This window comes from Acanthopagrus latus, chromosome 2, assembly GCF_904848185.1.
Source record: "Acanthopagrus latus isolate v.2019 chromosome 2, fAcaLat1.1, whole genome shotgun sequence".
Classification (NCBI taxonomy): domain Eukaryota; kingdom Metazoa; phylum Chordata; class Actinopteri; order Spariformes; family Sparidae; genus Acanthopagrus; species Acanthopagrus latus.
The window spans coordinates 23,094,763-23,120,257 of NC_051040.1; the positions used below are offsets into that span (position 1 = coordinate 23,094,763).

General features: G+C 41.8%; 2 protein-coding genes across 2 annotated transcripts; one reads left to right on the forward strand and one right to left on the reverse strand.

The window, feature by feature from the left end:
* Window positions 1-51: 51 nt before the first annotated feature.
* On the reverse strand, window positions 52-2,468 carry si:dkey-52l18.4 (uncharacterized protein LOC560708 homolog). Its single transcript, XM_037075155.1, has 5 exons — window positions 2,175-2,468; window positions 1,286-1,627; window positions 932-1,153; window positions 809-837; window positions 52-657 (listed from the first exon to the last, which is right to left on the reverse strand). Exons 1-5 carry the CDS (start codon window positions 2,251-2,253, stop codon window positions 559-561), a joined length of 771 nt encoding a protein of 256 aa, XP_036931050.1. The 5' UTR covers window positions 2,254-2,468; the 3' UTR covers window positions 52-558.
* A 2,415-nt stretch (window positions 2,469-4,883) lies between these two features.
* Window positions 4,884-25,495, forward strand: blmh (bleomycin hydrolase). Its single transcript, XM_037083678.1, has 12 exons — window positions 4,884-5,039; window positions 7,106-7,303; window positions 8,279-8,388; window positions 9,933-10,074; window positions 10,246-10,334; window positions 10,445-10,537; window positions 17,670-17,825; window positions 17,941-18,099; window positions 18,199-18,266; window positions 19,425-19,542; window positions 19,817-19,883; window positions 25,189-25,495. The coding sequence occupies exons 1-12, from the start codon at window positions 5,030-5,032 to the stop codon at window positions 25,335-25,337; spliced, it is 1,359 nt and encodes a 452-aa protein (XP_036939573.1). The 5' UTR covers window positions 4,884-5,029; the 3' UTR covers window positions 25,338-25,495.

Below are 25,495 nucleotides of genomic sequence, written 5' to 3' on the forward strand. Positions count from 1 at the left end.
TCTCATTTTTGAAACTCGCAAGCTCACAGCACATTACAGGGGTAACACACGTCACGGGATGTGTTCGTACTTTATTATTTTATGTACACAAACACATCAGATGGAAATCATAGACAAACAGTTTCACATTTTGAAAATTTCACTGCCTCTGAATTGGTCACACTGCAATTTTGCAAAGCCAAAAGCATTAGGATCACTGAAAATATGGTACAATGCTGAGTCTTTCCTCTCTGCAGCCCCTCGGGGTGGTTCAGATGACAGATGCATACGGCAGTATCTCATCATTATCTGCTCCACTTGCTGTCTGTTTGGCTCCACACTTGCATGTGAAGGATTTTTGGCACTGCTCCTCATAATCAAAACACTCATTTTGTGCACTTTGGAGTGTAATTGGGAGAGTCCCTGTCACGGAAAGACAAACATTTCTCCTGGATCCTTACAAGTATTATTCTGTCCTCTGCTTTAATGGCTTTCCACAGGTAAAAACCTCCAGCTCACAGTTGTGAAATGTTTAGCTGTACAGAACTGATCCTCAGCCGACAACTTTCCATGAGCATCTCAAGAAAATCTGAGGTCAGAGTACACAGTGGACTGGGCCGCCTCTCTGATGGCTCCCTCTTGTCTCAGTGCACCCTGGGAGATGTCTGCATACACCACCTGTAACACAGAGAGAAAAAAAAAAAAGACTGAAGGGTGTGCAAGGTCACATGCACGGACCGCAGGCATATTCATGGCTAGTCAGGGGGAAGCAAACAATGTTGAGGGCACTGCAAAGGGCATCCTGCAGCGAAACAGGATGCACACCCACCTCGGTCTTCTGCTGGTACTTGGGGCGAGCTGTGAAATGAAGCAAGAAGACAAAGCAATGAGTTTGTGTGTTACAGCGACTTAAAATCAGCTTTACAGGCCACAGAGTAAGACCATGTGACACCTTTGCGAGGGGGAGCGCTACGTTTCTGGGGTACCGGGCACCGAGGTGGAGGCTGTGGAGCCGGGTGGTACACAGCTGCGTGTGTGGACGGCGTCCTGGGAAGTGGCTGAGGCTTGACCTCAGGACTCAGACAACGAGCCAATCCAAGAATAATGGGGAGACAAAGAGAAGCACTGGCACAGACCAAAAGCCTGTGCAAAAGACTCCTCTGAGATGGGACAGCTGAGGGACGACAGAGAATTAAATTAGATTTTTCTGTTTGTAAAAAAAGCGGTGTATCCTCATCCTTTTGTTTAAACTACACACATGGCAATACACACTGTACATTTGGCCAACATGTGTGGCTCTGCATACCTGCAGTGACGTTCACATATGTCAAATGTCCCTGCTCAGTTTCTCTCTGACTCCATTTAACGCTGCATCCATAGAAACCTTTGTCTGATTGGTTGATGCTCAGCAGTTCCAGAATCTGTTGAGTTTTATTGCCTGAGAGATTCACGTGGGTCAAACGGTGCCTTGCACTTTCTTTAACAACAATCGACCCATCATGTGTTGAGTTTTCAAACACCCAGTGTCCAGTCCAGTGCTTTCCACAGTGCTGGACCACACAGGACAGAGACAGACGGCCCCCTGCCGGCACAGCAAACGTGTCACGTGCTGCCAGAACAGTTGGGCTGCATTCCTCAGCTCGGACACCTGAAAAAGGGAAGTCTCCTTTCAGCTCGATAAAGTGAAACAAGAATCTGTGTACAGAGAAATAGGACATGTTGTCATCTTGCGCTGTGTGACTTTCCGTGTTTTGCTTGGATTTATTCAGTCTTTTACAAATTAGACAACATGTGGACATTGAGAGTCTGAATATTTAGCAGATAAAGACAATAATGCAGCTAGTCTATGTCATATAAGCCGCGTATAGAGATACTTTTGGTGCATCTAACAACTTGCTCAATATTTGTGTTTTAGGGCTGTTTTTTCCACATGCACCGAGCAAACTGACAATTAAAATAGACTTCAGTGTAAAAAGTTAAGTGTTGCGACATCCCAAACGACATACACACACAGTAATGCGCACAGCTTGCAATAGCAAAAAAATAGACAGATGAACTTCAGTGCAACTGCACAAAAATGTATCAAATATCAACAAAAAGTCATATTGACTATAGCTGAGCCAACCAAGGTCCTCAAACACAACATAATGTAAGGGAGAGTTTATATAAAAGTAAAACCAAATTGTGATACTTACAAGTAAGAAGAAGGCAGAGACAGCTGATGGCGCTGAGGAGACAGTTAGTCATGTCTGACTGTAACAGTGCGCTGGTCATGGGTCATCACAGGTCGATTCTCCTTCCTCTGTACATATTAAATCTCCATGCCACTGAGGGATGTGTATTAAGCATGACTTTGTTAGAAAACTACACTACCTGTTGAAACCCGTTGCCTTCGGGTGCCGGGAGTCTGCCAACTGGTTCTTGCTCTCACTTTCTTTTCCGACAGCCTTTCCTTTATCCTGCTGCTGCTCTTTGTGCAGATGGAGTTAAGGAAGGAAGTGACCTACTAGTGAGCCACCCCCCTGCACACACACACACACACACACGCACACTCACACATTCACACACATATATACAAAAGCGTATGTGGTAAATTACAGGAAAGGGATGACTTCATAAGCAGTAATATGAACTTTCCAACAGGAAAGGGGCCAGTTTCAAGGAACAGCAATCGAAAAAAGCAATATTCACACTAACTCCTGTTAAGTTTCTGTTTTGTAGGCCTGAAAGCAAGTTTAATCTATGATGTAGTTACAGTTTTTGAAATATGTTAAACTTTATACTTCATAACTGTGCATGTATTTACATTAATAAATACAAGCTGAAAAACAATTGGGTATCTTGTTTTTTTTAAACTTCTTCAATACTTGCTGAGGTTTTAACCTGAGCTGGTTGATTTCCAACACCGCGTCATCTCTTGCTCAAGATTTTGCCTTGTAAGTCATGGTTAGTGTGTAAACAAAACTGTGACAGCATGTCTGCAAATGTTAAGAATTTTTAAGAAAGGATATGTAGAAATTGGCAGTTTTTTGCAATTTGGTGCCCGCCACAATTTCTGAGAGGAACGCCTATGCCATTTGTCAGGCGTAATGTAGCAAAACTCATGACGTCTTAACAATGTAGCATGTTGAAAACTCATAGAAATTATGTATGTGATGCTGTGATCCTTCCTTCTCACTGACGTCACATAGTACAGAAACAAGTTGGGGGGGGGGGTGGCTGAAACGGACACACCATTCACCCTGTTACAAGCGAGGCAAATTTTGTACCTTTTACTCATTACATATATTCAATCACTACAGCTATTAGTTGCTTTGCAGGTTGCATGCTGCACCTGAGACAACGCATTATGATTAAAAAAGTAAATTGAAAAGAACACCAATTCTGATTATCTTATTAATTGTGGAACCTCTGATCTGATAATCAGTCAGGCTTATAATTGCTTGACTGACAGTATACACATATATTTAACACAAAATACTTTAAAACTCTTTGTCAAGTACTATTTGTATGGGTGATGTTCAGTTTTGCCAAATTACTGTTTTATCACAGTATATCTACTTTTACTCAACACTGCAATTAAGTAGACAAGGGCCCAAAGAAAAATGGTTGATAAAAGAAAAAAAATGGTTAAAACAGTATTCACCCCTGTTACGCAACCCAGTGTGGACCCTGACTAACTGTTAAATGATTCATCCATTCCTCATTTATAGCCAATCTAAATGTAAATCATACTTTTGGTGTCTGAGTCTGTTGCTACCTGCGCTAAAAAAACAAGTCATTGTTGAAGGACAGAAGAAAAACATCGACATAACAGGTGATTCCAAACTTTTGACACCTGGTGTGGGTAAAAGTTGTGACTTTGTACACCCTGTACTTTCCCAGCCTCACAGTCTACAGCAGACTGGAGTTCGCCTTCAAATTAAAAGCTGCGCGAAGACGAAAGCAGGCGGGCTGTTATCACTGTACTCATGCTGGTTATAAAGCCGCGTCATGTGCGTCTGACGCAGGCTGAGCATCTGGAAGTTTTACTTAGGCTAACTACAGACATTTGAAAAGCGTGTTTTTATTTTGTAAGCAATGACCGGACGTTTCAAACGCAACTCTTCTGTCATCTTTGACTCTGGGTGCGCTCGTTTAACGTTGCTCCTTGCCCTCCCTCTCACATGATTTGTGGGAGTAGCAGAGGAAGTGCAGCCTTAGTGGCCTCCTCTGGATAACAATGTGAAACATAGCCTAACAGCTGGAGACGTAATAAGCCTTTTGTTTATTTTTACACATGATTAATTTGATAATAGTATGCCAATAGTTTAACAATGGTGACTGGCACAGCATGGCGTGATATTCAAAGTGATCTTTGAGGAGGGATGGACTATTGGGACTGAAGAGTATTACCATAGTAGAGTTGTTGAGGATATATTTAGGATTGTTTGTCATTGTTTGAAAATAATGTTGACTCCACGTGGATAACAGCACATAAAATTACGCAACACGGTGCACAATTAATGCGGGCTCTTGATTCAACTTACACTGGATGGCAAAAACATGTTGATGCCGTCTGAGATAAAACAATATAAAAGTTTCTTGCAATAAAGCAAAAAAAGAACTTCTAAAGTGCATGTTTGAATGACTTTACAAAGACAGAAAACATTGGCCTGTGCTCAGTTGATGGGCTTAAAGCAAGGTAAGCTATCTGTGAGCTCTTTCTGACAATTTGTAGAGCCAAAAATGGCATATATGCAACACTTGAGGAAATGTATGAAAACTAAAAAAAGATCTCTATGACTGATGACAAAGGCTATTGTTGTGGTGCAGCTCCTCGTACATTGTCTATCAGGGGTCACATCACCTGCTGTGCTGGGTTTGAATAAGAGGGTGGGAGGTCCGAATGTGTCGCTAACTCCGCCCGATCGCCACGCTAAAGATCCACGGCGAGAGCACAATCGAGCGTACCCTGAGATCACACTGGCTGACTGTCGGTGAATGAGATAAACAAAGAGCCGGTGACTTTTCAGGAAAACCGACAACGCTCCTCAAGCTCCACGGAAACATGGAAACTGGTAGGTCGAGTGCCACTCTCTCCTGTTTTCATCTGCGGTGGTTAGTGTCGCCGGCCGCCTGAGCGGAGCTCGTATTTGACAAATAGATGGTGACAGCTGAGGGAGCTAACGGGAGCTAAAGTTAGCATTCACTGCGTTAGCACGCCAGGCAGCTAGCATGACTTTGCCGTGGTTTCCTCTGCGAGGTTGACAGTTCACGCCGACGGTCAGTAAGATAGAGAAAACCCCATCTGTACACACAGACAGCTAATACACCTTAACTCGCTGGTCAAAAGCCCGGTGTCCGCTTCAGGAGCGGGACATGTTAGCTTTGTGGAGCTAGCAGGGTGAAGAACGGAGTTGGAAATGCCAGGAGCTGTCAAACTCTTTAAACTAGTCGCTTTCATTTAAATGGGGGTTTCTTTAGGAGGCACCGTGCTGACCCGAAAAGATGACGGTCTCGACCATGTTTCAACACTCTTTTACCAATTATAAAACATGTGTAACTTAAATTAACCTTCTGCCACTCAACTCAGTTGAGTAAGTTGGGATTGTTTCGATTTCACTCAGGTTTCATGACATTTTCTTTTTTTTTTCTTTGTCGGTGGGCAGATGTTTTGGCGGTTAGATGGTTCTTCCCAACTAACCGGTTTCTGCTGTACAGCCGATGTTTTGTTTTTTCCTATATTGCTTTAGTATGAATTGAAATAAGGACCTTGATAGAGTCATAATATTTGGACCTTGGAGTGTGTTTTTTTTTGGCCAGCTCTCCACTGGCAGGCTTCATGCCAAATTAAGTCCAACGCTCTGCACATGGAGCAGTAATGGGCACAGTAAAGTGCTTAGCTCATATAAAGCCCGTCATATAATCTCTGATGTATGAATTTGCAAGTCACCCTAGTTGCCTGTGTTTGGCCCCTGTCTATAGAACATCACTGTGATGTCTGTCCTCACCGTTCACGCCACCAAGTGATGAATACCTGCCCGATCCACTTACTAACTGACCCTTCCACGAGGCTCATCCTCTCCAATATCTGCTCCTCAGCACACACCCTTCTAATGTTGTGTTTCAGTGAACTGATGGTCTGGCATGGACTGGAGAACCATTTCCCCTTCATTATCTACCCATCTGTACTCATCAGTGTCAAAAGACTCAACAGTCGCGCCACAAGCAGAGCTGTGTTTGGTTAACACCATGCAGGCTTGCTCTTGAAATATTTGCTGCCTTAGGCCTGGTTTGCTTTTTTCCTCCTGATAATACGGGCATGACAGTTAACGAAGTTTGACACAGTCCTAATCTGTGGCGGTCAGTGCGTCTCATCTGTGTCTGACCGATGGAAAATAACAGAATGCAGCTGAGAGAGAGGGGTCGAACTCCAGGGCCACATGCATGACTAGGCAATGTCCCTCTCAATGTTTAATTGCTCTGCACCATTATTTGACGGAATTGCAAACAACACATCAGTGCCAGTTTGATTCTGTCAAAAGTGTGTGTGCGCCCCTCCTTCCACTGTCCAGCAGGAGTAGACAAGCTTTCCAGTGTGCTCCCCTCATACATGGAGCCAGATGAGTGCCTTCTGATCCACTCACAGCTCCACAAGAAAGCAATCTGGATGTCTTCCTTGTTTGTCCCACCCTTTTCCAAGTTTGTCCTTCATTTGTTTATCAGAGCTGGGCTAATTATAGTACTCTATATCCTTAATGTATGAACTGTTCTCCACTATAATCTCTGTAAGGATGTGGATACATCAGACAGTTGCAATATTCAATAGGATGTGCTGTTAGTTTATGACTATTGATCTTGTATTTTCCAGGCATTATTCTGACATCTAAGTATGTGAGAGTGCTCATGAATCAGATCTTAAAAGGGAAGTGTGTATGTCTAAAGTGCACAGATGAGTCATGGGAATTGGGACAGTAGGAATTTCCTCCTTGTTGTAGTCAGCTGTCAGAATGTCTAGCTGTGAAAGCCTCCGTATTGCAAGTTAACGTCATTTAGTGCTCGTCTTCCCACCTCAATTCTGCCGCTTTGTCTTTTATTCTTCCCTTCATCCATTCTTCTCTACCCCCCCTTCTTGTTCCTCCAGGTCTGAGTCAGGAGAAGGTAGCCACCTTCCTTAAGCGGCTGCGGGGCGAGCCACGCTACCTGTTGGCCCAGAATGTGTCGACCTGCATTGACCCGTTGGAGGTTTGTCTGCACCGGCAGACTGTCCAGGATACTGTGCACATCTTCCAGCATTCTATCCCCACAGAGGGCAAGCCCATCACCAACCAGAAAAACTCAGGTACAGCATAATACGCGGAGGAATGTCTTCACCGCTGGGCAAACGTATATACTGCAGAGATATTGCACTTTGTGAATTTACATAGTAGTCCACAGAGCACAAACACACATTAAGCACACATTGGGGTGTCAAAGTCAGAATAATTATCTCAGAACTGACATTTAAACATATTTACACACCTGTGTCCCGGCAAGTTATTATTTTGATGAATTAAACACAAGTTGCAAACCCTTCCTGAAATTGCTTTGTTGTTTGGTGCAAAAAATGTTTTCATAATAGACTGTGACTGTGTGGACGTCCACATCACCAGACATTATATTATATGTCTGCAGCCTCTGTTTTACTGTAGTCCTGTAAATGTTGAAGGAATGGAATATACTTTATACTGTGTGTTAAGTCAGTAACGTGTGTATCATCTATGATTTTTGTTTGACAGTTAAAATGTTCTCACTGTATTTGCATGAGGTAAGTAAATTGTATAATTCAAATCATTTGACCGAAGGAAGATGACTATTTCCTCACCAAAATCCCCATTTGGCCATTTTTTTTAATTCCCTCTACGTTGACGCCTGTAGCTCACTGTAGCTTTAAGTCAGCAATTCTCTGGCCAAAATCGTGTTATTCTACGTGGACTCCAGAGCCACACAACCACGATGAGTGGTGAAAATGGAACCAGTTATTATGTGTTGGTGTATATAGTGTAGGCTACAAAAGTTGGTTTATCTTAAAAATAGACCAAATGTCTCAAAATAAAAGTCAAGAGATGGATGCACTGTGAGCATCCTGAAGACAGCCTAATGTTGCCCATGTTCCAAAGCAGAGCAGAAGTGTTGTAACTAAGAAATGAAATTATCCACCCTCAAATTCCAACATCAGTCTCAACCTGGAAATGATCCTGCTATGCCTGTATAGACACATGATGAGTCCTTACTAACCTGCATGATTCTCAAAATCTTTCTTCATTTTTCTCACCAGGGAGATGTTGGATCTTCTCGTGCCTCAACGTCATGCGACTTCCCTTCATGAAGAAGTTTAACATAGAGGAGTTTGAGTTTAGTCAGTCCTATCTCTTTTTCTGGGACAAGGTAAGACATGGCACTACATATCGGTTCTTTGGTTCTCAATATGATTTTTCGCTCTTTATAAGCTGAGAGATGAACTGTGTATCTGGGAAGATGTTATTGTTTTTTTTAATGTTCTCTGTTTTTGCAAGTTTTAAGGCATTAGTGTTGTAACATTGTGGTAAATGGATGTTATTTTGCAGTCAGAACACCATTTGAGTTAGTGTCATTATGCAGCGCACTACTACTATACAGTCATTGTTCACCTAAAACCCTCTTTTGTGTGTTTTAGTCAGTGGTCTTCCAGGGCTGACGTCACAGTGATACCCCACTGAATGTTTTTATCTTTCTCTGTGTCTCTGGCCTTGTGTCTTTTTTTTCCCACGTTCAGACAGTTGGTTGTTTCACCACGAATACACCTTTCTTTGTAACAAGTGGCAGCTGTAGAGGCTCATACTGACTACAAGACAGACACCACAAATTTCCTGCTCTAACACTACCAGCCAGCAACTTATCACATTATACCAGACTTGTGGTCTCTAGTCTTTAGTGTGTGAAAGCAAGTCTCATTTCATGTGCCAATTGCAGGTAATTCAGGCCACTGAATACTGACCAGCTGTGTGTTTTCTCTTGAAAAATTACGTCTGGATGTAGAGAAATCAGTGTTTCAATTCTGTTGGACTACGCTGTACAATTCTTATGGCTAAACCAGTTGGATGGTGGAACTTAATGGATGTAAAAATGTACGTTGTGTTCAGGGTTGTCAAGTGACCATATTATTTTCTGTAAAGTTGCTTACAAATATCGGTAGTCGCAGGTTGCATTTTTTAAAATAATTTTTTGGCTTGTTTTCTCAAGTGTAGTCGTGCTGGTTGTTTCTCTGTAGAGACTGTAAGAGGGCAATCTGTGCACATCATGTAGATCTTCTTCAAAATGCCAGTTCACAAGGGTAATCATGCGTTATATGATAAAGTAAGCGTGGTGATATCACTAGTATTAGGTTATTTTACTTTGTTGTTATTGAAACTGTTGATTTTACTGTTACACCCAACAACGTTCACTGAGAGAGAGCACTGATAATGGTAGTAGATTCAGCTGTTGATTTCAGTTATGGATCATTACAAATAGTCACACAATGAGGAAAAATAAATCATGTATGGAAATCAAAACAAGTAATTTTATAGTTGCATCACAGCCCTCTTAACTGGAATCCCATCAAATTGAATTCTGAGGTGAAGGTTCCTAACACTATGTCTTACCTGCGTTATTAACACTGTTCTTTCACTTGGCTGAAAATCTAGTCAAAGCAGTGGTCTAATGATTAATGACTGTACAAGGCATGCCTTGCCTAGGATTTTACCACAGGAAAACTGGGTGTTAGATGTTTTTGGTTTCGAGCCTGAAGTCAACTGAAGTCTTAAGCAGTAGAATTCTCTGAGTTGTCGAGTATCAAGTCCTAGTTTTTTTAACTAAAGTCTGTTACTATTACACTACTATTGGATCATACAGCCCCTCACAGTTTCTGTTTACTGACCATGTCTCTCTTTTGTTTCTTCTCTCTTCTACAGGTGGAGCGTTGCTACTACTTCCTGCAGGCCTGTGTGGAGACAGCACAGAGGAAGGAGCCAGTGGACGGGCGCCTGGTCCAGTTTCTGCTCTCCAATCCAACCAATGACGGAGGACAGTGGGACATGCTGGTCAACCTCATTGGTTAGTTCTTATCATGGCATATAACAAGAAGGTCATGCTGAATTAGTGACTTACCCATCTGTGCAGTTAATCATTCGACATATAAATCAGCTCTGATGGAACATTTGAGTTATCTGACTGGATTTAGAATTGTTTTTTTTTTTAATGTATTTTATTCTTTCCTGTTGTCAGAAAAGTATGGCGTCATCCCAAAGAAATGCTTTCCAGAGTCACACAGCTCAGAGGCCTCCCGCAGAATGAATGACATCCTTAATCATAAGGTACGTTTACATATTTCCCTCAGTTCAAACTCAACAAGCTCACACATCACTGAGTCACGTAATTGGTGAAGCTGTGCTGACAGCTGTTTTCGTTTCACTGTGTGTTACAGCTGAGAGAATACTGCCTAAGACTGAGGAACATGGTGGCCAGTGATGCTACCAAAGATGAGCTGTCTGATGCTGTGGACAGCATGATAGAGGAGGTGAGACTGAAAGAGCACATTCAGCTGTATCCTGTAGCATATATTATGTAAGGCAGGAATTTTCCCAGGGGAACTTTGAGGGAACTCGGCATCATAACCTGTGTTTGACCGGCCTAGGGACTAAGTTTAGTTCCTCTATTTCCAGTCGCCAACAAACAGGCTGCACGATCTGTGTAGCGTCATTCTCAAAATAAAGACACATTAGTCGACTCTGGTATCAATATTAGTACAAGGTACAGACAAACAGCTATGGTTACTTTCTGACAAGCTTGACAAAACTTAAAAGCAAAAAAAAAAGGTTTTCTCATGGTTGTACTGCTATTTTGTAGTCAATCAGAAATAAATAGTATACATATTAAATATTATTATAGTTTGTAAATAGTATCAACCACTTAGGAGATTGTGTTATGGAGATTAGAAGACAAATTCAGAAATCAGATCACTCCACCATAGTAAATACAAAGAACAGGATGGCTCAGTGTTGTTTTCTCGTGTGAAAATTGTGTCTCTCAGTGCTGCCATCAATTCTGTCATTAGCCTGATTAACTTTATCTTTAAGCTAATCAGGCCAATGACTAGCTTGAGGCAGTGGAAATGCAAACAGAGTGCAAAAGAGACTCAAGTTTCTTGTTCAGTTTCTGAGTTTAGCTCCTGTGGTAACATTGTTTGATGATGGAAAAGGGCTAAGAGATATAGAGACTTTTACTGTGTGTTGCAATGAATAATGGTCGTCTTAAGTAGTTACAGCTACGATGATGTAGGATACACACACTGCACATGCACAGAGAAATCTCATTCCTGACAAATAATCTGTCATAATCTCTATGCTCTCAGTTTTTGGTGACACTGTGACTGAGGTGTTAGTTATAGTTATTAGCGTTCTTGTACAAGATTATTTACAGAGGTGTTTCTAACAGTCTGTCCAACTCATCAATGTAAATTGGGAGGGAAAAACATGAGAAAAGCACTACAGAAAAAAGTACAACATTACCTTTAACTCTAATTTCAATAAAAACATAACTTTATATACTAGAATGAATGGCATAACCACTGTTTTGAGAGCAATGGATTGTACTGGCATACGTAATAGGGCTGCTACAGTCTGTATATTGAATAATGGCAGAAATGTTTTTATGCTCAGACCTGATTTAACTTTTTAGCACTGTTCAAGTTTTCACCAGAAGAGGGAGCTGTCATATAATATATAAGTGAGAGTAGCAACGTCCAGCCTGTTTTGAAGTGATGCCTAAAAGCAGTTTGGGTGTAATTGGTGTTTGGGGGAGAGTAAATCATGGGATAAGGCCAGAGTGATCTGATAAATGTCAAAATCACACCATCTGAATAGGAGGGGTACATATTTAAGCAGTTTTCTTTCACATTAAGAAGATTTAAAATCACTTATTTAAAAATGTAACACCTATGCCATTCACATATAAAATCAGAATGACTTAAATCACTAGTGTCAGCAACTCTTATTTGCACTAATGTGTGCATTTAAAAGGAAAATTAATCTTTTATTCAGCGTCCATGTGCTGTCTGGCTTCCAAGATCTAAAAAAAAAGGCTTTCCTGTAATAAACTTGAGAAATACCTTAGATTAATGCATCTTAGAACTTTGTATAAACATTAGTATTTAGCATTATGGTAAATCATCTGCCCTAATTTTACCCTAATATTGTGCAGAACACACCACTGACATTGTGACGAAATTTGTATGTGTGATATACACACATGTATTTCTGTACTACGTGTGTGTACAATCAACAAATGGAAAAAAAAATCACCTGCTCACTGCAACAGATGTCACAATGTAAAAGATAGCTATCTTGTTTATGGAACAGTCCATTACGAAGCATCTGACGCAAGACAGTGTCGACAAATTCACCTCCAAAAATCAAATTAAAAGTGGACTTGTCCATGTTAACAATGTAACAAACATGACACGTCATTATGTGCAATGTGCGTGAGCAGTACAATACAGTCATGTGCCTACAATGTGTTGCTTTTGTGGCTTGGACACGTTACACTGTGTAGGTGTGTATTCAGATGAGGATTTTTTTTTTGGTTTGTTTTTTTTTTTTACGCTTCCTGTGTGTGTGAATGTACGAGGGGCCAGTCAGTCAATCAGCCTCCCATTGAGACGACTGCACACAGAACACGGCTCTGGTTAAGCGGCCTTTGTTGTCAGCTGTTTAGTTGCATTGTGCTGCTGGCTGGTTGCTTGTTTAAACTGTCGACTGTATCTCACAGCGCCTACATGGATGCCCAGCTATCACCACACACACGGACGTACAGTATGTTGTGCAACAGTAACGACTGCTCCCCTGCACTGCACGTCAGGGTGGAGGGGCGAAGGGTTGTCACAGTTTGTTTGTCCACCTGGTTTTAGTTTGTTTTGCGAAATACCACTTTGTCATGATGAGTGCTGATGGAGGATCGGTCATGTCAAAAGAACAACAGGCATACCTTTCCAGGCTTCTGATGCTTCTATGATCCTCTGATAGTAAAATGAAAAAATCTTTTGTCATTATCTCCCAAAATGATAACAGTAATGATATTGATTTTTGATATCTGTAAAATATATTGTGTTTATATGATAAGCCTTTCAATTAACCCACAGCAATTCAATGTAAATTGAGTATCTTTAACATTTTGTCTGACAAAAAGCCATTTGTAGACTTGACTGTCTTTTATTGGTTGAGCAAATAATCAATATAGATAGTTCATAAGAAAATATTTCCAAGGACGTGTTCCATAACACAATTTACTCAGTCATCTCATGGATGAATAAGTCTGGTTTATTGTGTCATACACATTAGATAATACCCAAGTCGAGTACTCGTGTATACTGCATATTTAAATAGGAATTTGATATCATCACTGCTCCATCAGAAGTTCAAAGTCATTGCCTCAGATGAATCTAACTTGCGAATAGAAATACTTGTATAAGTAGAAACAAATGAATGCCAAATTTGGTCTGAAAATGTATACATTTTGAATTTGAATGGTCGTGTCATGACAAGTTTGGTTTTCCTTCAGCTTCAACAGCACTGTTGATGAACAGCTAATATATTTGCTCTGTAACTGAGTAGCATGTGATAAATTTGAGGTGACTGGCATCTCATTAGATAATTGATAATGGTGTTAGGTGTCACATTTATAGGTTTTATAATATGTGTGAATATTGTGGCATTATGAAACTTTTTTAGCTGAGCATGTTTAGTAGCTGTTGATGTATGTCAGGTTAACAAACTAACCAGCCATGGCAATTTCACAGGTATGCCACATGTCTTGTGCACGCTTGCGTAGCTGTGGTTTTCTTGGACTCTTACAAGTGGGAAACTGGTGTTTCCTCACGTGCGTTTGCATCTATGCATGCACATGTGTTTCTCAGGATCAAAGTGCCATGTCAGTCCTACTTTAGTATGTGTCGAGGTGATGCTGTCCACCCTCCCTACGTGGCGGCTGTGATTGTACCCTGGTCTTCATCACGCCAGCCCACAAACACTCCCATGACAGGCAACCGGGGTCAAAATCTCTGCTTCCACTTACTGTACCCAGGGTGCACTGGATTTGAATGAATCCCCTTGCGTGTCAAGAATCTATTCTTTTTGTTAACGTTGGTCAGGCACATTAGTTAAGACAAACATGTCATTTATCTGTAAAAACTCTGCAAGAGCAGCATAGACATTTTTAACCTGCACCTGCACTAGTCTCGTGCACCATGAGTTTCTTTCTATAGAGGCTGTTAGGATGACAATGTCCATATGCTGCATTATTGAGGCAGGATTAGTTTAAGTTTCAAAGCCTGTCTTTCATTTTTATGCTGTATCTGGTCTGTGTCCTTGCTTCTCTACCCTCAATTTCATAGACAAGTAGGCAGCGCGCACACACACACACACACACACACACAGACACAAATAAAGGGACATTCACTGGAAACTGTACATGCACGTACAGTTCACAACACACAGATGGTATCCTTCACACAACAACTATAGCCTTTCCATGCTCCATTGCGTCATGGAATCAGAAACACCATGTGCGGCTCTGGTCTTGGCACTGAATGCACGGAGAGTGATTCCTAAGACAAGACTAATTTATGAGACTGCCGTCAAATCACAGAGAAACTTTCCTCGCTGCAGCTCAGAGGCTCAGTGCTGCTGGCTGTGGGCTCGGTTGAATTGTTGTTCGATGTGGGTGGCTTCCTGTGTCATTGTAGCTCTGCCAGTTCAGGGATGTCCACTCACATTTCCTGAATTTCTTTGCACCATTGTTAGAATTTAACAATGACCACATGTGTTGCATGTTTACAAAACATGGAAGTTTAATCAAAACCTCACTCATTTTTATCCAAATTGTTTGCATGGTGTCATTTGCTTACACTCACAAGAGACAATAGTTATAAATTAACCTCAGAGTAGCAATAAGGCGCATGGTTTGCCTCAATTTGGCATTAACTGGTTGAGAGCCAGCTTCAGCCCCCTTGGTCCACAATATTTATGCAAACATTGCCATGGTATAGAAGTGTTTAAAATGACTTTTTTTCACAGTAAAAATAGTTTCAAAACAACACTTGTAAAAAAAAAAAAATAACCTGAGTCATGTAAGATAGATTTTCATTGACAGATCAGTGGTTGTTTACCTAAAGTTGGAAGTTGGTCTATATTTATCATTACTTTTTTCACACAAGCAAAGTGCTCAGCGTAGGAGCTTCCCATGGTTTTTGCAGTGTGGCTAAAACATTCTGCATACAATGAATATACAGTGAGGACTGTTTTGTACTGTCAGTGCTGTCTGTGGACCACACAGACAGTCCAGGAAAGGAGGGAGGCTGCACTCGGGCTGCCAATCACCACCATAATCCTGAAACCTGGAGTGCCTTGCTCAAGCTCATTGGCTCAGCCTGCGTACTCCTAACTCCAGGTGATTTGTTTGTTTGGGTTGCGTAAAACAAATATACATGCAGAGGGACGCCAGCTGGTCAACACTGGAGCACAGATGCTATCAAACATTAGCTGTGGTTAGCCCCAATAGCGTGCAGCCAGTCAGCTTATTGTTTATAGCAAGACACGCAAAGTCGCTATGTTACAGAATTCAGTCGTCTGACCTGAGCTGGACCTTCTGCTAGAGACTGATGAGTTGAAGAGAGAGCTGCCTGTTAACAAACTCCGTCAGAATCACGTGTAACAGCTGCTTCCTGATACTGTTAACAATTCAGATGTTTCGAATATTAAGTTATAAAGGAGATGGCTATTGAATTTAGGTGTCCAGCCCTCTAGAGTTTCAGTAACGCTGGTCGGCTTACCCTTTCCCACCACCACTCTGTATCCTTCTCACCTTTTCCTCCCTGTCTCTGCCACCAATGTACAGTATATCTGTCATTGAGGCGACAGGTGTTTCAATATTGATCCTGCTCTGATGTCACTGTGGCTGTTTACACTCTAACTGAGGTCTCTGTCAGCTCAGCGATTCCCCTCACACCTACTCTGTTTGCTTCGCCAGGGGAGGATGAGTGGGCGCAGGGCTGAGCTGGCATTAAAGGAGATGCTTACAGTATGTTGCAGGACATCTGAGAGAAGAATTGTATAGTGAGTGGAAAGGTTTGAAGTTAACAGGGAGAACAGAGTTATTCTTGGAAGAGACAGAGACAAAAAGGGGGGATGAAGAGAAAAGGGCAGGGGTTTTGAAGATGTCTAGTAAAGGTGCTGAGGGCATCTGGGCAAACAGACCAGACGAGGGGACAGACACCTTGGCATGTCATCCTACCCGCAGTGCAGTCTAAACAAAGGAGTGGAATTAAGAAGAAGATGGTGCAGGGAGGACGAGGGTTTGAACAGATGCCTGTGTTGACTCTACAGATGTGTATATTTTTGTCTGTACTTTTGTGACCCTATGCATTTCTGCAAAGAAGAAGGGGAATGATTGTTTGCATAGGCTGAGACAGAATTTAAGTATTTTTGTATGTTTGTTTGAGCATGTTTGGAGTGAGAGAGAGAACAGTGGGTGCAGTGGGCCCAGTCTCTACTTCCCAGAGAACAAGAATGTCATCTTTATGTAGGGGCATTTAATATGTGTTGACTAAGCACGGGAAACTGCCACCACGGCTGCTATATTTCTCCAGGCCTAGCCAAAAATAATCCCCCCATCAGCTCAGTATTCAGCTAGACAGAAGTTTAATTTGTCTGGATAAGTGAGGGCTCAGCTCAATAAAAACAGTGTGTTAAAGTCTATTGGAAATTTGTCCTTTGTGGCATAGTCGAAGAAATGGGTGTGATGTATCACCATTCATCCACACAATCAAAACGTTTCATACTTACTGTAGCACACACTGTGCTGTAGACCAACTGTACGTGTGCATCTGTGTTATGTCAAGCCAATGTTTCACTGTCCACTCGACTTCTTTTATCTATCACCAACAATGGACTTAATTTCTCAGTCCCTTTTAATCGTAATTGATAGGAAAAGCATCTGCTGGGCCCTGTGACTGGAGAGCAGAGTTCGGGAGAGGTGAAAACAAAAAGAGAAAATTCCTAAGATAACTATATCAGAGGTTAGAAGGGCCGGATTGACAGACGGCCCAGTGCAAACAAGCCGATTTAGCCCACAGGAACTCAGTCTGAACTTCCAGCGCCGCAGGAAGACACACAGAGGGAGGGGGAAAGAGGGGGGTACAAAAGGGGAAATGGAGGGATATGAAAAAGATGGAGGGGAGTGAAACACTGCAGAGAGAGGCCCAGGCACTGATGGATGAGTCTGTGCAAGGGCAGACATGGGGTTGGAGGCGTGACATTAAGAATATGAATGGGAAATTGGATTTACAAACTTTCTCGACAAAGGCCTTGCCCTTGTCCTCCCTAAAGGCAAGGAAGTGGTCTGTTTTCGTTTCGGTGTATGCAGTAAAGCCCCAGTCTGTGGTACTAATATGCTGTCCATTTACACATGCAATTAGGTCACCTCTGGCTTTGTTAAAGTAGAGTTACTGTTTGTTCACTGATATTTGTTTTCCAAGCTTTTGAGCCAAGGATTGACTGTCTGTGAATGTTAAATATGAGTTTTGCCAATTAGGTTGGCTTCCAAGATAAGGCAGTTTGGTAGGAGAAGTTGATGTTCAAACTGTGTTTGCTGTGCAGGTGTTCCGGGTGGCCAGCGTTTGTCTAGGCAGCCCTCCTGAGACCATCTGTTGGGAATACAGAGACAAGGACAAGAACTTCCATCGCATGGGACCCCTCACCCCTCAGGAGTTCTACAGGGAGCACGTCAAACCCCTGTACAACATTCAAGACAAAGTACGTGACCCTTTAGACACATCACAATTTGCTGTCATTCACCACTATATGTAGCCTCAGTTTATGACTCCCTGTGGGAATTTGGAGCGTTTGTATGAAAACTCTCTATCCTCAGGTCTGCCTCGTGAACGACCCTCGACCCCAGAACCCTTACGGGAAGCTGTACAGCGTGGAGTTCCTCGGTAACATGGTCGGGGGCCGCAGCACTCTGTACAACAACCAACCCATCCAACTGCTTAAAAAGGCTGCGGCAGAGTCCATCAAGGACGGGGAGGTAGGAGGGGGGCAGACTAAACACGCAAGTTTTCACATTAATGCATGTCTGGATGTGTGAACTTCATAAATCTCAACTTGGCCACTGTCTTTCTCTTAGGCCGTGTGGTTTGGTTGTGATGTCGGAAAACATTTCCACGGCAAGCTGGGCATTAATGACATGAATGTGTGAGTATGGTTCGAACACACAGTGGTTTGACATCACTGGCATCTCATGGATTTTGCAAAATGTATCTAGCTGATTCTCCAAATGGTTGAAATCAACCAAATATTTGCAGTGGTAATGAATCTTGTCTGCTGCTCACTTGGTCAGTATTAGAATCGATTAAGTTAGTCTAACTTACATTTGTGTTATGTGTGTATGAATTCAGGATATGTGGGCAGGGAACAAGATTTTGGTATCAGAAGTATTCTGGTTTCTGTTTGTTGTTCGAGCAGTATTCACCAACCACATTTCAGTGAGCAGGATAAAATCTCTGAAACCATTTTTTATCCTCTGACGGAGCTTTAGCTTTTAGTCAGCTTTTTAAAAAATAAATCATTTAGATATTAACCATAATGTCATTTCTCACATGTCACGTTGCTAAATGAACTGTTAACATTGAATGGCACACAAAAGAGGATGTTGGCTTGGATATGTGGTTATCCGGATATTCATTGTTTAAACCCAAACCCCCAAAATATTGTCTGTTGACCCCAGAGGGATATTTCATGTGATCTGTAGTAGTGTCATCTTTTAAAAGCACAACACCAAATATTCAGCACAACTACTACTATACTGAACCTTACACCACTGGACAGCTTGTGATGGCTGAAGACCGACCAGCCCGACACTGCTCAGACCTGAAAATAATTGTCTTCAAATCAGTTATACCTGTGAATTGGCTCGCTTCAGTTACGCATTCCAGTTTTGCCATGACTGCAGGTTTCACCTGACAAGAACCAACCTCATCCAACTTTAGGAGGTGCAGGTCTCTCCACAGGGGAAAGTTTCTTATCTTTGCCCTTAAGGTGTAGAAGCATCTGCGCCTGAGTGGCAGGCGCCAGACTTAAATCTGCCCACTTAATGGAGTCTCATTTCTACAGAAATTCATTCCTTTCTTGCAGAAATGCAAGAAAGGAATGAATTTCTATAGAAATGAAAAAGGGGAGCTGTATAAATGCCCATTGAGAATTCCAGGAACTGTTGCTTGCTCAACATTTGACTTTAAACTGATCAGTATCTAGGTGAAATAGAGGGCAATGTCTAAACTTTTTCTTCTTTTTCTTTTTCATCAGTGGAGGTAATATAATGTGACTTTTCGGTGTATGTGTGTGCACGGACAGGTTCAACCATGAGCTCGTGTTTGGAGTTTCGGTGAAGAACCTCTCTAAGGCAGAGCGACTGATATATGGAGACTCTCTCATGACCCACGCTATGATCCTCACTGCTGTTACAGACAAGGTATGCTCACACAAACATGCTGCACAGGTGTGTGACTGCTCAGTAAACTCATGCAAACATACAGTATGTATACAAGCAGGAATACACACGTTCAGAGTTTCCCAGGGGTTTATTGCATCAAAGTGTTACTGCGTGTTTACGCCGCTTTAATCGGCTGCAGTTTTTCATAGTGATGTCAATTTCCCCCTTCATAAGTAACCCCAGCTGTTAGGACACTTTCTTTCCCCCAGTCTCGACTTCTCACCCTTATCTCCCCATCGTCTCTCTCTCTCAGGATGGGAAAGAAGGCTACGAGAAGTGGAGGGTGGAAAACTCCTGGGGCGATGACCGTGGGAACAAAGGTAACGTGTTATTAAACTACTCCTAGTTTCAGTCTTTTCCTTTTAGGTGCTGTTGTTCTTCTTCTAGGGCAATTTATTTTAACCTCAGTGATGCTGAGTCACAGAAAAGTGACTGGCTGAAAACATTTAATATTCTTGTTTTCACCTCAGTCTGGTCCTGAAATCGCAAAAACATGTTGTCTCTTTTCTTTTCCCACATTTTTCTCACACCACAGTGTCTCATGATAAGCCATCATCTTCCTGTTTGTGTCTATTGAATTAAGAACAGGATTAAACTAAAATCTTCCCCTGTGTTGCTGCTTAATGAACTTGTAATTGGCTGTGTCCGTTTTCATAAACACTCTCATACAGGCATAGCTGTTCTTATTATGTTTTTTGAGTTCAGTGCCTCAGTGTCCAGTTGCATAAACATAGTATAACAGTATAAGCAAAAGCTTGAGGCCAGAAAGTAACACAACTACATTCTCAAAATGTATTTGCAAAATATTTGGTGACTACTCACATGGCTAGTTGGTGAACAACTTTTGCTGGCATGCAGCCTGCTGACACTCTGATGTGCTCACTTTTCCAGCCACATTTTGTTTACTTAATTGAATTATGTTCAATTGTAATAAAGGGGAAAAGCTCTCCAAGGTAAAAAGCTTGCAAGACTGACCTTTTCAAGCAGTCTCAGTTCGGGGGAGCAGCAGCAGGGTTAGATTGGCCACTTTCATGCCAGTCCAAATTAACTGTACTAACCGGGCAAACAGACCTAAGTAGCTTTAACTACACAAACAGTTAAGGTGTGAAAACACTCCTAAGTGCTTAAATTCTACGATACAACTCTGGCATAAGATTTGTAGTTGTAGAAAATGTTTAATGTTGCCTGGGAACTTTTGAACCTGTTTTTTTTTGTTTTTTTTTTAGTGGTCAGCTCACAAAGTTGTTTGTTTTGTTTTTTTTTTAAACCACAAAATCCAAGTGAACGTAACATACTAAGTCAGTCTTAGGCTAAGTACCAGATATTCCCTTTGATGCATCAGGAGAAAATGTTGTCTTTAAGTAAGTAAGATCCGTTTGTCCTTAGGCACCTCAACACAGCAGGTACTCCTCACCAGTGCCTCAGACTTTACTGTCTACTGTTGTTATTCCCTCTATCCTTTCATCTCTGTTTCTCATCTGCTGCTCCTCTCATCTCTGGGCCCGACATTCCACTGCAAATTATAGGAGAGTATTTCAGGTCAGTCATGCATCGTCTGGCAACACACCACATACAGTACAGCATACACACACACAGAGACACACATTCACAATATTTGTTTGAACCCACAAACCATAGTGACTGTTGGGAAAACATGTGAAAACCCCTCAGTCAAATCAAATGTATTTCACGCATATCTCATTCCATAAACACCAGCCAGTAGGGAAGGCCAGGGCCCCCAGCCTGTCCGCAGCCAAATTAATAAAGTGTTCGAGAACAAAAGTTCGAGAAGCGGATTTCACTTGGGAATCCGGAGGCTTTGTTTGTCTCACAAAAGCTGAGGGAGGCAAAAGCACAAGCAGAGAAAATGAGAAGAGAGATTACACAGGAAAACAGATGTTATTCAGTTAGAATTAGTTGGAAATCAGGAAAAACAAAGGCAAGTAAATGCCGAGATGATTTTGGAAAGTTGACAAAGGAGAAATTCAAAGTAAAGTGGTGATAACCATGGAGCAGATGGAGAGAGTTGAGTGTGTTTATATGGTTTGTAAAGGCTTAACATCTCCCGTCAGACCTTTTAAATATTCCCCCTAAAGGAGGGCTCACTTTCTGTTTTCTCCATACTCAAGCCCTCTCACCGCCACTGTTATGGCTCTGCTCACTTCACAGCTCAGACTTTTACACCATTTCAGACATATGTTTGGCAACACACAAGATTTTTATTTGATAGGACACTGGCGGGAGGTGGAGTCATTAATATTAGTCACGAGTTGTTTCAGATCTAAATGATTTTGACATGGAGGGAGGGCGGCCATGATATTTCTACAGAGATGATTCTGTTGTTGAATAAATACAAGAAGTTGACGTAAATGTTGATGGAAGGATTTCCTTGGTAGCGGACATAACAGATTATTTAGGATTTGAATTGGAGGCTTCATTTAATTTTAAGTATGCCTTTAACATCCATTCTTTTGCACCCAGACCACAGTTTTAACACAACTCTGCAGGCATGCTGGTCCATATTTTCTTTTTTACCAAAATAAATAAATGCCCTTAAACATAGGTCATGCTTTTATCAATGCTGTCAAGTGTCCGCAATATCTGACAGATGCGTCTGGTATCAATGACCTCTTTTCATAAACACACACAGGATGACCCTAGTCTAAAACATCTTCAATTGACATGTTGTCAATGACCTCATGTCCAAATTTCTAAGCCAGTAGGCCTGTCAGCTAGTCTGTAAATCAGTCGGCCACTTTAGTTCTGACTTAAATTTCCCAACATCTATTCAATATCTTAATGACTGAACCCTTGTCTCTTCCTCGCCAGCAAATCAAAGTTTTAATTTATGCTGTGAAACCATCTACTATATGGATTGGCTCAAATGCTTGTATACACAATGACACACATCATATGATATATCTTAATATCTTTGGTGATCCCCTAACTTTTTCATTCTATCACGAAAAGCAGGTCAAATTGTAAATGTGTTGAAAACTTTTGTTTATGGCCAAATACCAGCAAAACTGATATCATTCCCTTCAGCCTCCACTGTGCTTAGTGTGCATTGCTAATTAGCATAAGTTAGCAGCTTTACATGCTAAACTAAGTTGGCAGTCATGGCAAAAACTTATTCCTGCTTTAAATTAGCATGTTGACATTTATGGCATGTTATGATGTTAGCATTTAGCTCAAAGTATTGCTGGGCCTGCATGGCTGCATACTCTTAGTCTTGTTGTCAGGAATTCAGCTGTTCAGTTCTGTTATTTTAAATTGGAGTATGTGAAAAATAAATATTTGTTTTGTGGTTGTGTATGTTAGCTGTGATAGTCTTGCGTTGTGGATGCTGCTTTAGTTGAAAATCAAGATGGCTACTCCTCTTCTAGCTTCCAGCACATCCATCTGTTCTGAGACAGGACATTCAGCCTATCCCTAAAAACAAATAATGACACCCAACATTCACACACACACACACACGCATACGCACATCGCCGTGCCACCCAACGCGCAGGTTCCAGGAAGCTCACATCAACACACATACGGATACCACAGTGAGACCCAGGCAACGTGCCATCTAAGATTTGCGTACTTGGAAGAACACACATACACAACAGACACGCCATCCCTGATACATTGTTTTGAACTGTGGCATGTCTTTGCGGTTACCCTGACGTCTTCGATAAGTCAACTCGACAGTAGGAGGGATGCTCGTGTTTGCTCTGAAGACTCTGAACACATGAGGGGAACAGAAGAAATGGAGAGGGAGTGGTCGTCTCGGGGTGAAAGACGAGTAAAATTGCTTTAATTCACTCTAAAATCTATTCGCCTGTTTTGATCCAGCTGCCCATATGTGACAGTTCAGTACCAGATTTTGAGCTGCTCGGGTTTCACATAACTTTAAGTGTTTGTTATTTACTGTAAGGAAAAGACACACATGCTAACATCTTTCATTTTAAATAATCATTTCAGCATGGGGGCTGCATCCTCTTCCAAAAAGAGATTAGGTTATCCCAACATGTCAGGTTCAAGGAAAGCTTTCATAACCACCCCAGATTCGGTCACGCTGACCTTGTATTAATACACACAAACACACCGAGGGAGAGGGGGACAGACATTGTTTTATATTATCAGGGTGGCTGTGCTGCAGTGACAGCAGAAGTGTTGAATGCTACTGCACTGCTAACTGGATGTGAACCATTAAGGGGCGGGGCTCCTTTTCTTCCTCCTCCTTCCTGTTGAAACAATAGTTCAGCGATAAAGAGCACTTTAAAGCAATTAAAATGTGCACACTCAAAGTCTCTGACCTTCCTGTTGAATTGTTCTTAGCAGTGCTCCCTACTTTTGCCCTTTCATAAAGTATTTATCTCTGAAAGAATGCATTGTGTCCCTTAAATCCTACTCCTGTACCCACATAAGACGTATGAAGGCCGGACTCTCACTTTTGAGGAAAAACTGGCTCAGAGATGAGTAATATTTCTGCACAGCGCTGTTTGCAGGAGCAACGCTCTTGTTTGCTGTGATTAAAACGTTACAAAGAGACATTCGTTGCCTTTTTTTGAATTGATTTCTTTGTGATAAAAGCAATAATCTACACACCTCCAAACTGACTCCCAAGTGTCTGATAAGGAGGGGAGACAGGGCAAGTCGAAGTCCCTATGAAAGATTTATTTCAAGTGACCACATTTCCTACAAAAATGATAAATATGGGATGTGAATCGAAGCTGAATCAGTGGTGAAGAAGTGCATGGATGAGGGACAAATGTGGGTATGTGGCTGTGAGTGTTGAAGGCAGCAGAAAATGTCAAACATATCCAAACATGGACATCTGGAGCCCAGAAGAGAAAGGGAGAGGCACTGCGAGGTGGCCTGGCCTGTTCTGTATAACCTCGAAGGCCTAACAGGTGTCACCATAGTAAGCTGATGACCACAAATGTATTAAGATCGCTGGTCTTTCTGGTCATTTAGCATCACATTCACCTATAAATTGAATATGTTCACATATGAATTGTATTGACTGTCACTCTTTTGACTCCAGTTTCTATTTCTGTTAATTGTCATCTAAAATCTGTCCACAGCAAGAATTCATCTCTGAGTGTTGTTGTCTTTATGCCTCTGAACCAGCGATATCCGTGGCCAGAGCCATTATGTTTTCACGGCACGCGCCCGCATTCTTGTGAACCTTGTGAACCATCTTAGAAATGCCTTGAGGGAATGTATTAAAATTTGACGCAGATGTCCACTAGCACTCAAGGATGGACTGATTATAAATGAATGTAGCGAGAAATTGTTGGCCATTACTCAAGAATTCAGATGATGTCACGATCAAATGTTACACAGATGTCTAATAGGATGAAGTGATGACATTTCATATCCAAAAAGTCAAAGGTCAACTTCACTGTCTCATCGCGATATTTTGCAAAAGATGTTTTGGTCATTTTTATTAATACAATAGCTCAGGAATAGCACCTTGACTGGTGCTCATAGGCACACAACCACACAGCAGATCTATTTATTTCTATCTGTATTTTTCCTTTTTAATCTGAGTGCTTTGTTTGACAGCTGTCACTTCAGGCCATTAAAATCTATTCAGACTGATTGGTTCTCTTCCCTTTCCTGCCTCTGTAGGTTACCTCATCATGACGGACGATTGGTTCTCCGAGTATGTGTACGAGGTGGTGGTAGACAAGAAGTTCCTCCCCCCTGATGTCCTGGAAGTGATGCAACAGGAGCCCATCGTACTTCCTGCCTGGGACCCAATGGGTGCCCTGGCGTAACTGCAGAAATCCAGGTTTTAGCCCCAACCTCTGGTCTATTTGACTCCGCCCTATTCCTCGGCTGCTTTTACCTCTCCAATACTACCCCCACATCTCCTTCCAAGACAGCCTGTTCTTCTAGACAAAATAATAAAGATTTTTTTTTCTTTTTTACTGGA